This window comes from Notothenia rossii (assembly GCF_949606895.1).
Source record: "Notothenia rossii genome assembly, chromosome: 1".
In the NCBI taxonomy this organism is placed as follows: Eukaryota; Metazoa; Chordata; class Actinopteri; order Perciformes; family Nototheniidae; genus Notothenia; species Notothenia rossii.
In genome coordinates, this window is record NC_136912.1 from 23,341,032 (window position 1) to 23,353,938 (window position 12,907).

The 12,907-nt window shown below is 41.0% G+C and overlaps 1 protein-coding gene across 11 annotated transcripts in view; it reads right to left on the bottom strand.

Moving 5' to 3' along the window:
• Positions 1–4,657: 4,657 nt before the first annotated feature.
• dlc1 (DLC1 Rho GTPase activating protein) overlaps positions 4,658–12,907 on the bottom strand; it is a 94,594-nt gene continuing 86,344 nt past the window's right edge. For all 11 annotated transcript variants that reach the window (XM_079657028.1, XM_079657023.1, XM_079657026.1 and 8 more), the window contains 8 exons: positions 12,572–12,731; positions 11,413–11,620; positions 10,700–10,916; positions 9,982–10,096; positions 8,583–8,798; positions 7,003–7,220; positions 6,709–6,882; positions 4,658–6,600 (listed from right to left, as the gene is read on the bottom strand). In XM_079657028.1, the coding sequence (XP_079513154.1) occupies positions 6,501–6,600; positions 6,709–6,882; positions 7,003–7,220; positions 8,583–8,798; positions 9,982–10,096; positions 10,700–10,916; positions 11,413–11,620; positions 12,572–12,731 (1,408 nt within the window). In that variant the 3' untranslated portion in view covers positions 4,658–6,500. The remainder of the gene's footprint in view (positions 6,601–6,708; positions 6,883–7,002; positions 7,221–8,582; positions 8,799–9,981; positions 10,097–10,699; positions 10,917–11,412; positions 11,621–12,571; positions 12,732–12,907) is intronic.

The window sequence follows — 12,907 nt, forward strand, 5'->3', positions numbered from 1 at the left end:
TGGTGTAAAATGTAGCCTACATTTAAATACAAATATAATTATAGTAATGTGAAAGCCTTTTAGAAATGAATTGCACATAATAATTCCCACGGAGCTGTGAGCACTTATACATTTATGTGACGCTTTTCCACTCATCTTCCAGTTGTGGGTTTTCCTCTGTTGAAATGGACCAGCTGTGAAGGTGGGGGTGGGGCTTTTATACACGAGTAGTGAAAACACTTCCGCGTAGTCTGCTCGCGTGTATCCTCCCTCTCGTCTCCTCCCGCACCCCTCCTCCCTCACCCCTCCTCGACTCCTCCGTGTGTATTTCAGCTATTGGGACGTCCTTCAAAATGGCGTGTCTTGATCGATTTCCGGGTCAAGACAAGGGGAAGAGAGGAGTCGAGGAGGGGTATAGAGAGGCGAAGTCACGCCCATCTACTTCCGGTCCATGGGACCCCGGAAGCGAAAAATTATACATTGAATTCAATGGAGAGAGAAAACGCATCTTTTGATCCCGTTTGAATTGTGCCACGAACTACACATATGATGTTTGTCAATCTTAAACAATAATTTCCATGTCAAAAAAGTCACATTTTGTCGTAAAACTGTTGAAATATAAAACTATGAAAAATACGCGACTACAAAGACTACAAATCCCAAATCCCATTCTGGGTCGCGTATGTGATGTCACAGGCGATAATGCTCCAGTGGTTGAGACTCGTAATTAAAGCGAAGAAGAAGATTTCATAACTGATTTATTCCCTCCAATAAATATAAGAGATTGCTCCAATAAATTCACTTTTACAAGATGCCTGTGTGCTTTGTACCATGTTGTAATCACAAAAGTGATCATACCACTTGCTCGTTCTTTCGCTTCCCGTCTGATGAAAGGACCAGGAGTCGCTGGATCAGATATATCAGGTAATATCATAGGTAATATACATGTTGTGCATGGAACATAGTCAAGTTAGCTACCTAGCTAGTAGCGACGAGTAGCGAGCACGTTAGTTAGCATTACATGACTTAGCCTTGTCATTTTTAGTACCCTTACCATGAAGTTATTATTTTATTACATGAAGTACACCAAAATGTTAAACAGTAAGAGTACTCATCATGGTAAGTATTTCGTGAAACATTTGAAGAGTATCCTACTGCGCCCTCCATCGGGTGCTAAGGAAGCAGTTCAGGGAGAGTCGAAGGAAGGCAGGCAGGCAGGGAGCTTTGCATGACATTCTTCTGGACATGTCTCATTGTGATGACAGTGAGGGTGAGTCAATCTGTTTGTTGGAAAGACAGTAGTTGAGTGATTACTGAGAGAAAATTATTAAAAGAGATCATTATTCAGTGTTGTTACTTTAAAGTGTTGTCACTGACCTTTTTCTCTTTTATTTTCCTTACCTCACCTGACGGGATCAAAAGATACGTTTTCTCTCTCCATTGAATTCAATGTATAATTTTCCGCTTCCGGGGTCCCATGAGCTCCCCCGGAAAGGGAGGGACTTCGCCTCTCTATTGGTGATGCATCCTCCGCGGATGCATTTCCGGGAACGGTGGACGCGTGACGCACGGCCGGACTTATCTCAGCCAATGACAGCTCTGCATGCATCCCTTGGATATTATTTTAGTAACTGCTTTCATTGCAACGCGATGTTTACAGTGAAAACAGCTGTGAGGTCCGTGCAGAAAGCAGAGCAGCGTGTAAAATATTTATCACTCAGTAAACAGGCCTACATTACTTTCTGTATTTATATGCTTTTAGTCGATATCTAGAAACAAAGAGTCGATATTTTTCTAAGACCATTTATTGCTTCACATAATAAAATACACAACGGCTGTAGCCTGATTATGCTTTAGGAGCAGTAAGTGTGTGTGGTATGTGTAGGTGTGTGTGTGGTACAGTGTGTAGGTGTGTGTTGTACATTGCAGATGCGGCGGACAGACGGGTCTCAGTTGGTTTGGTGTCCTATGCTTACTTTTAATACTTGTACAACTTTTGGCCCGTAATTTCAATTCCCCATTTCAGTGACCAGGGAGAGGTCTTAAGTCTTAAAATGTTAAGACTTAAGATGTTAAGACTTAAGAAGGAATTATATTTTAATCATATACAATTTCCTGACTGTAGAGATTTTGCGTCACCTGTAGTTAAAAATAAATTAAATTACATTACATTTTTTAAAGCAATTCAATATATATTTTTGTCAAACGGTTGTGGTTTTATTGCCCAAAGCCTATATTTGTATTCTATGTGCTGACGGCAGTGTGCAACCAGTGTGTGGTGATGAGTCTTATTATTATGAGCATTTTATTCCAAACGGCCACCAGAGGACAGTGTTCAATCATAAAACATTAGTTAGGTGTGCCATGTGGATCATTAGTGACCTCTTGTGTTTGGCCTGAGCTGAATCAGCTGAATATGTTCAGATAGATAGATATTTTATTGATCTCAAATTTGGACATCATTATTTATTTAAATCATTTAATTATTTTGTTACAGGAGCAGCGTGTTCAGGCATTAAAATATTTAAAAAGTGGCACATGCCTATTAACAGCCACATAGGTTAAATAGTATTTGAAGGAAGCACTTTCTTTCTCTCCCTGTCACACTCATAAATATAGACGAGTGTAAGCATACACTCTGCCATGCAAGTACACTGGTGATTAGGTAATTAAAACAACTAAACTGTGTGTAGGTGAATGTAAAGAAACCTGCTTAAAAGCTTCACTACCGTCCTTTGGAATTTCATCAATATGGAGATATGATGAGGAATAATATGAGGTTATGTTGTCCATGTTGACTCTGAAAACAAGGTGTTCAAAACCAAGTAATCCATCACAGCATTCCGCTCCACATGAAGACGTGATCAGATATATATCGCACTCCTGATTTCTTGTGACCAAAAACGACTTCTCATTGCTCATGTTTGTGAGTTAATCTGGGGAAACTGCTCTAACTGCACAATAGGATGTGATGAATAAATCAATGTGAAATAATCAGGATATCGCTGGTGCTGTCAGCTGTCTTGTGCGTATTCTACTTAGGCTTTGCAGTTGGTTGAACATTTATTTAACTTTTCAGTCTTATCTTATCCTTAATATATCTCTTTTTGTAAACATCAGTATGATCACTTCTCACTTAAACCAAACAAATGGGTGTTGGGTAAACCACATTGTGATGACAGCTGTTCAAAAATATTTAATTTCCCTATCCCAAAACCACAAAAGAAAAGGAGGAATGTCTGGTTCAGTTCCAATTTATTTAAAGAAAAATACATCTTCATTCAGTTTTTTATTGTGGCAGACTTTCCCTCAAACCCCAAGCTACTGCCTATTTTAATCTTGTTTAATTTGAATTAATATATATATATATATGAGTTATTAAGATTCTTTGCTATATTTCTCCCAATATATTTGATCCTTTCCATCTCTCAATCTTGCATGCATGTTTAGTTTTGATTTCATAGCTGCTAGTAAGTTATAATAATGAGATTGTAGGGGATAATACTGATTTACAGGATAGTTTTTCTTTTCTCTGATTGGCAAGAATAGGCTTCCATTACAATCCTTAGTTCAGAACAAAATAATAGATTCCCAGTTGTAAAAATGTAATCAACAATTCTAAAATCACACAGTGTATTTGCAATAACTAGCAATAACCTTCACTTACAGTACAGCAATTCATATGAATGTCTTTCAAATTGAAAGGAAAAAAAAGCACACACAAACACACACTCCAAACTGCGTATGCATGCACTTGCACGTTTGTATTCATTTATCAATGTGGGAAAGCTTCTGCGTCTGATTCTCAAAGAACAGCGCAGGAATGCAGCCCTGGTGCTGACACCCGCTCAGCTTTATCTGGCTCTGCATAATCTCCCAGAGGTGTTTGGGTTCCCAGCAGAAATACATACACATGTGCATGCAAAGAAAGAACTGGCATATGGATAACAAATGTGTGCTCAGACAGAAAGTGAGTTAATCAGAATGTTCTGGAGACAATTCTGGTTAATATACAAAACAAAAACGAAGGAAAGAACAACACTGTGGCTTCATGTGCAATTTCTTTTAGGCTCTGGTTAATCTCTAGTTCCTGAAGTACATGAAGTGCTGATGGTCCACTAGAAAAACAAGCGAAGAGTATGCCAGCACAAAATGTAAATGCATTGTCTTAGCTCGAGTACGCTGTGTGCTGTCACGTTAACACTTGTTAAACATGTATGGTAAGTACCTGTCCTTGAGTTATGTAAATACACAGTTTATAGATCATAATTACTCTGTGTAGGGGTCAGAGCAGAGCGGGAACACAAGTGAAACCTCCGTCCGTATGTTGGAACTTTCTTCTACATTTCTACATTTGCCCCCCCCCCCCCCCCCCCCCCCCCCGTTGAGTGTGCAGGGTCCAACCCAGGCCAGTTGTGGGACAACAGACTCTATTGTCTTCTGTTTAATGGAACAGTTATGTAAGAAGTAAGAAAACAAGTGAGATCACCACATACCAACTCCGAGGGCACGCCACTCATCCAAACTCCTGGATTTATTGGTGTGGAATAAACACAGATAGATAGTTGGATGTAATAATAATAGTAATAATAATAATACATGGGATTTTTACAGCGCTTTTTCTAATGCTCAAATACGCTTAATGTAATGGCTGAGAACAAACTTAAGTGTAAACAAATGACACAAAACAGTTTTATTTTAATACATTTAATAGTGCACTTTGATTAACCTGTACAGAAATAATATTAATAAAAAAGATAAAACATTTGTTCATTTCTGTAACACAAAGCTTAACATTTACAATAAAATAAAATGGTATGATACAAAACAAACATATCTGAGGAATAAATATATTTGTTTTAAATTAACTGTAAATGTCATGCGTTATTATTTGGCAGGGACACAGTTATAGGTACAAACACTTTTACGATATCAACAATGGCTTAGCTTTTTAATCATACGACTCAACACGAGAAACGCGCGCCCTCAGATTGAAGCTTGAGTGTTATGAATGCTACTTCTTTTTAAACACTGACAGACAGCACAGAGAAAGAAGCGTACACAAAGATCGTTTTCCTTTGTTTGAAATCACACAAACATTCAATCTGCCCTCTTCTTTACAGTAAAACCTGTAAAATCTCCACCTTTATAAAAGGACCATTTTTTGTTTACTTCTCATCTTTTACAGGACTAGTTAGAGGTTTCTGTTGCAAGTTAAAACAGTGCATGTTTTGTTTTTATGTACATAATTATTGTGAAATCAATATGTTTTATAATGAATACAAGTGATATCCGGCCTACGACAAAAAAAAAAGTGAATTGACTGTGCTCTCAACATCCTCTAACTGTTTTTTAGGTAGAAGGAATACGCAAAACGTATTGTTTTAGCTATTTTTCATTTTTGGTCCATTATTGTCGATCTGTTGGTCTTAAATTGAGTTGGTGTGATAATATAAAAGACGCAACACTCTCTGTCTCTAACATTGATCCTCAGTCAGAAACTTTTTCTTATGAGCTCTTACTGTTGTTGAATAATTGGCTTTGTTACAAGCATAGTTACTCATTTTACCCATGTCTCTTCAAAAACTAAAATGAAGACATCTTTTTGTATGTCAGTAAATGATGCCGTTTCCTGATTGTTCCTTCTCTTATTGGTGTGCCAGCCACCAAAACTCATCTGTCTTTCCTTCCTTTACTGAAACACTTAAACCCGAGTATCACCCAGCTTCCATCTCTCTATGACCTTTCTACTGTCTACATATTACCGGCACATTTGCATCTTTCTTCGCCCATGGATTCATCAATCAACTGACTACAATATTGTATACTATTCCTCCTGTGCCTTGCTGTAACAGAATAAAGGGACAGAGGTATCACAAGACAGACACACACCATTACTGTGAACAGAATACTGTATGTACATATTATGCTGCCACTGGAAACCAGTGCGAGGAATATCTATTTTTTAACTGCTTTGAAGCCTCATGCACACACACACACACACACACACACACACACACACACACACACACACACACACACACACACACACACACACACACACACACACACACACACACACACACACACACACACACACACACACACACACACACACACACACACACACACACACACACACACACACACACACACACACACACACACACACACGCTTCTCAGAAGCAATAGCTCCCTTTGGAGAAACCCCACATCCCTTATGAGCGTTAGTTGTCCTTAAGCCCAGATAAATGTTTGTGTGAATAAGTTCTCCTGGCAGCACACTGAGACCCCGACCGCTTTAGACGATAACATCAATCCGTTGTAACAAAATCAGAGCAAAAAAAGTCCTTCAATCCAGGATCCAGGATTTGTCCTTTAATGTGAGTGTTAATAGGCTTGGACCCCGTCTACCTCTCAGTTGGAAAGGGTGGAATGAGTCATTGGAGTCCTCAGTGGGATCCAGATGATGTCATGTTATGCTGTTGAGTCTGGCGATGCCCAAATTGCACTCTGCTTTCTCATTTGTCCATGGGCACAGAGAACGAGTCACGTATCCGCGCAATCTCTGCAGCGCACTGGTGTCCATACAGTTTATTGTACCACTCTGGGAAACGACCCCTGAAGAAAGGGAAAAAGACACGTTAACTTATTGTGTAATTAAATAAAGGACAATGTATGACCACAAAACAAACACTATATCTAATCACTAATTCCTCATTAACTGACCTGCAGTCGATCCTGGAGATATGTGTGAGTCTGGATTTGTTGGATCCACAGGGCTCGATGAAGTAGCGTGAGGTGAGGACATTGGCCCGGACCCCTACAACAGGGGCGCCTTCATGGTCCACAGATGTACAAACCAGTGCACACGCTCCTTTTGGCAGGTCTGTTACCCATGTTCTAGTAGAGAGAGTAAAGACTTTGATTAAAAAACACATTTAATCCGAGCAGAACATCGCAAAAAGATGAAGACAAAACAAAAAAGAGAGACAGAGGGAGCGAGAGAAAATCAATGTGTACCTGAGCACCAGGTGGTCTCTGGTGGGGTGTGGAGCCATGGTGTTCCTGACATACTGGTAGACCTCCGTCCTCTCATCTAACGTCTCCACCACCCGGCTCTCCAGCAGGTCCTCGTCCCAGTAGCCCTGCTCCCGCAGCACTCTGGTCAGAACCTCCTCAGGACCCGCAGGCATCTCCACAGTCACCTTCCACAGCCGCAGAGGATAGCCATCATGCACCTGGGGAAACACGGGAAAGACCAAAACAAACTTAACATGCAGTTCTTTTTAAATGATTCATGTTTAGCTGCATTTTACGCCTTCGTTTGGCAGCCTAAACCATAGGGATGACACGATAATAAGAGATTGATTAAGAGTTAAATGCAAGAGAGGTCCCTTGTCCTGAATATCTTGTGATATTAAAGTCCTATTATTTTTGTGAAAGAATATCCATTCCATTTTAATATTGTGTGTCACAGTCTTCAGGCTAAGACAAACCTTAATCTTGAAATCTGCCAGGAGGTAATATCGTGGAGATCCCATATTTTTTAAAAGAACTTTAAAAGTCTTATGCAAGTGTTCAGTGGCTTCATTTAGGATATCTAATGTCATCAGTCATATTTACAGAAATTAGAAGAGGTATTCCAGCCACCAACAGTGAGGCTGTGTTTCAAAACCTCCTAATGCCCTTCAGCAAAGTCAGCTGCTTCGCTCTGCCATCAGATGATAAAAAACACTCTGCGCCTTGTGACTCTCAAACTGGAGCAGAAGATAACCTCATCCAGAGCCCTCGCACACTAGACACAGGAAATGTAGGCCTGGGATAATGGTGAGCTTGTGTATGTTTGTGTGTGTGTGTGTCAGGCTGATGTCATCCTGGGACAGAGTCCAGTTCTGGGATGGGAAAGAGAAGCCAGGGACAGGCCAGTTTCACACGGATGTGTTTCTATACAGGAAACCATAACTGCTGGTTTTCCACACGGTATTTAGAGAGGCAGGAGAGAGGGAAAGGCAGACATGAAGAGGAAAGGGGACGACAGGAAACACAGATAGCTAAAAAGCCAGTGTGTGATTTATGAATGGTGGCGTGTTTACACAAATCCGTTTTTTTTCTCTCATGAATTCCTCTTTAAAGGACCCCCATTATACTGTTTTTCATCAATATATCATAGGTCTCAGTTATATACAAAACACGTCTCTGAAGTGTTTGGCTCCAAATACCAAACAGATCATTGCAGCATCCCATAATCCCCTCTGTTTCAGCCCTGTTTCTAAAGTGCTGATTCTCTGTCTGTTACTTTAGATGAAAATAAGGAGCCACTCCCCACGCCCCTCTGAGATAGATTTGGTTAAAAAGAACACAATGGTGCTCTAGGAGGAGATTCAGGTGATGAGGTGGGGGGGGGGTACCTTGGTTGGTGATTGGCTTAAGCAATCATACACGAGAAGCGCCTCGGTCCTGCCGCAGTACTGTCGTACCAATAATGACGTTCAAGAACGGCCTCAAGTGTATGATTGCGATTCTATTACACAAACTATCATTGTAATCAACAATATTGTGTTTTTTAAAGGAACTATAGAGATTAAATGATGTGGGCTTACCTTCCTACAGGCCAGCTCGGCGTGCTCGGGTGTGGAACAGCTGTCATAACCTTTGAACTTGTCCTTGGCGTCTTTGAGCAGGGTGTCCAGGCTGTCCCGCAGGAAGGCCCTGAAGCCACCGTGGCCGGCCTCTTCACCGGCGAGCTCCTCCAGACGCCGCGGCAACAGCGCCTGCTCCACGTACGAGTTCCTGCAGCGATTCATCTCCTCTGGGATCTGTGGGGACGGAGGAGAGGGAGGAGCATTAGAGACAGGAGCATTAGAGACAGGCTTTACCTTTCTGTTGTGTTGCTGGGAGTCATGAGCCGTAAATATATGTGATTTACAGATTTGATTTAAAACATTTTTAAAAAGTATATAAGGCATCAAATCTGCTTTGAATATATGTTTTTAAACGTGTCTGGAGGGGATTGTCAAACTTAAAAATGGTAAGAGTGACTTAGTCTCTAATGAAACGTTTTGTCAGGCATATCAACTCTGATCAAATGAATTCCTTTCTATTTATTGTAACCTGAGCGTATAAGACTGCAATTACAAACTGACACACACCACATCCTATTTTCATCTCCTTGTTAGCCTAGCTCATTCTCATTATTTCTCTCTCAGCGTCTGTCTTCATACGTCACCTTTCAAATTGAATTGAACAATAACAATGTTATAGTCTGGAGGAAATTAAGTTTATTTGTTAAAACTGACTTAAAATGGAGGCAAATTACTGTAAGTTATTGGTTATTTTTCATATCCTTTTATGAAACTTTGCAAGCCAATACAGATCTAATTAAAGGAAATCATTTGGGAGGTAATTGAGTTGCCTTGCTGTGTGATGTGACCATGACAGGAAACAAGAAAGCAATCTAATTAAAGTTAACTAATAACTCGCAGCCTCTTAGCATTTACCGTAGCATGTCAGAGGAGACTGGGCAGTGCAACGTTTTAGGCTGAATGAGATTGAAATTGGATTAGTAAGTGTAGTTTGCTGATTATTTCCTGTTTATCCAGTCAAGTGATTTCCTTGTTGACTCATGGATTTATGGGTTTGCAGCTTCTAATTTATTTCCACCTTCTTTTTCCACCAATGTTTGGTATAACTGGAAAGAGAGATGAAGGTAAGTCTGCCAAAAGGTGGCTTAAACAGGTTTGCCCATTTACTTTACACAATCATAACATTGCTGGAGGAAATTACATCATGAATTGAATCAGTGACTTATGTCATGTTAGATACTATATATGTTTACAGGTGTTTGGCAATGACACGGGAAAGTGAGCCGACATTAATTCTGTCAGCAAACACGCCTTCATTGACCTAAGTTAAGTTTGACACATATATTTCAGTCAGTAAAGCACATTTCATTTTCATGCTAACTTTAGCTTTAAAGCTCAAGTGTTGTTCACTACTGACCCGAAAGAGTTTGCTGCACTCCTGGATCATGTGTGCCAGGCCGTGAGTGGCAGCCAGGTTCTCATTCAGGTCTCTTTGGTCCGGCTTTCCCAGTGTCTGCTTCCTGTTCATCACCCTTTGACCAAGGCAGAGGGGAAAGAAGGACAGTATGATTAGTAACAGCATTCATCATCCAGACAGCGTTCATTGGAGAGAGTGGAGGAAGCGGGTTGAAAGAACGAACATAAACCTGATGAACCCTCTTCTAGCTTCACATATATTTCTTAATAAGTTAATATGTTTATGTAATCATTCTATTTCCTCTGTCTCTCCCTCTTCCTCCCCTGTCCAGCTTTGCTCTCCCTCCCCCTTTCTTCTCTATCCTCCATCTACAGTATCCGGCTCTTTTGTTTCTTTGGATTGACCCTTTCCTGTTTTGAGAATGTACAGCATATTTCATATGGGAGCTGCTAATACAAAATCTATATCAGTGGTGGCAATCAAAACAAAGGCAGTGACTGCGGCTGTGAGGTAGTGTGGTCGTCAACCAACCAGAAGGTCGGTGGTTAGCCCCTGTCAACATGTCGATATATTCTTGGGCATGATGGCATGGCTAATGGGGTGTGAATGCTGACTTGTTTATGTAAAAGAGCTTTGAGGGCTCGTAATGACTGAAAAAGCGCTCCATAAATGCAGTCCATTTAAATGAGAAGATGACAGTAGTGGAACATACACACACCTTGGCGAGGAGCTCTCCTTGCGGCGCAGGGTGTTGAGGTGGAAGAGGGATGGCGCCAGACACACAGCCAGGTTGGTGGGAGTCATCTGGTTCTCGGAAACGCTGGCCGTCACGTCGCTCAGCAGGCAGAGCAGCGTTTTCAGCACCTCGCGGTTCTCGTCGGGCAGCAGCAGCACGGCGGCCCGCGCGGCCTGCAGACGCAGCTCTTTAGGCATGTCTGGAGAGGAAGAGGGATTATGTCAGGGCTCGTTTCTTTATATTATATACAGAAGAATAACCTTTGGCATTCTACATAATGAATCAAGAAGTTAGCTATGATCTATGTGTGTTGTCTAAGCCTACATGTGTTTGTACACTATATGGTGTTCCTCATGTACAGGAATAGTATTGTTTCACTTTATACAAACAGTTCCGAATGCAAAGGTCGAGAATGCACAGGGATGTGAACAGTGAGCCAAAGAAGGATGGACCAATCACATATATAACATCATTCCACAGGCATTTCCTGCACTCGTGTTGTTTGTTTTCTTATTAAGGTTTCACAATTTTCTTGCTTCATGGCAGGCAAGCATCTACAGCTCTAAAACAATAGCATCTTGTGCATTCCAGCATGCAATCCTCTCACAGACAGGTGGCTATGTTTGTGAGGTAATGCATGTATTGTCTCAACAAGATTTTGTTTACAATTTGAATGTAGGTGTGCGTGTCCTTACACTGATAGATCTGGAGGAAGGTCTCAGACAGTTTGCTAGTGAGCAGGGGTTCTGGCAAATCTCTGAAGTACTGCTTCAGCATGTCGGCAACGTCATAAGCCGATTGGCCCTCGTAGTTGACGCCTCCCCCATCTGCGCCGCTCGACTCGTTCATCTGGCGAAGAGCTTGGATACGAGATTTAACACCTGATTTCCTGAAAAGACCCACCTGGACAGAAAGTGACATGGGGGGGAGAATGGTTACATTATGCATACATACACAAGAATAGCTATGTCCGCTTGGAACTGTAGTTCCCTCATAAGTAATTACCATGATTAATGTTTGATACTATCATGAAGGCATATCAAAAAGGATTCATGAGCCCAAATCTTATTTGCAATGACCTTTAAATGATTATAAAGTTGCAGACTGTTATAATTGAAAAATTACATTTTGGCTTATCCTCAAATCCGGAGCTTACAGTCAATATGGTGACATCACTGCAGATTCTGTTGACTGTATTTATAAGAAGCTCCATGACACCCAGTAGGCATCGCTGTACTGAATGCTGTGTAGGACCTCATCAGTAGCCTTTTAAGGCTGTATGAAATGGAAATGTTGGGAGGAAAAGAGAAATAGGCTGCCGGCCGATGCCAGCCTGAATATTTTCCATGAGCTTTCACCACCTTCCAACAGAGGCGCCTTGTCCTGCTTTGAATAGAACAGCATCACTCTGTTTTCTGTTTCGTCCTCTGTTATTAGCTATTTTCTACTAACTCCTTTCTTTCCTCTATGAATGTTCAAGCATACAGTACTCACACACACTAAGATAAATCAGTCATGATGTCCGTGGATTAAACAGACAGACACAGGTGATTTAACAGCAGCACACTTTGACTCTCTCCAGACCTCCATGCTTCAGCGGGGGAGAGAAGAACTGTAAACACTTACTGACTAAGTGTGTTTTCTGAGACATAACAACCACTGAAAAAACTGTGGATGAATATTTGACTGATTGCACATTATTTATCTTTAGCACCAGATTATTGTTCTCTGTGTGAACTGAAAACGGAATCTCAATGACAGATTGGAAGCAGCTTTGACGTTCCATGTAGATTGTAATTACAGTATATGCAAATGTTTATATATAGATATGTCTATATGTGTACTTATTGTTACCTGGTCGAGGCACTGGCTGCGTAAATAGCGCATGGCCTGCTGGATCCCCTGAGGGAGCGGCTGGCCTGTCCGCTGGACCATGACTTGTAGTGGCACACCGAACACATTCCTGTCTTTGTAGTCGCGCACCTTGATCCGCTTCATAAACTTTGGCACAGCCCTGCAACATGCACACACAAGAGAAAAAAAACTCATCAATATCTGCTGCATAATGACATGAATTAAGATACAAATTAAGTTGTTCAGGTGTTGAAGGATTTCTTTAAACAAGTCAACAATTCAAAGATATGCCTCCATTCTTACTCAGTTTCTTAGATGATGGATTGAACATCTTTT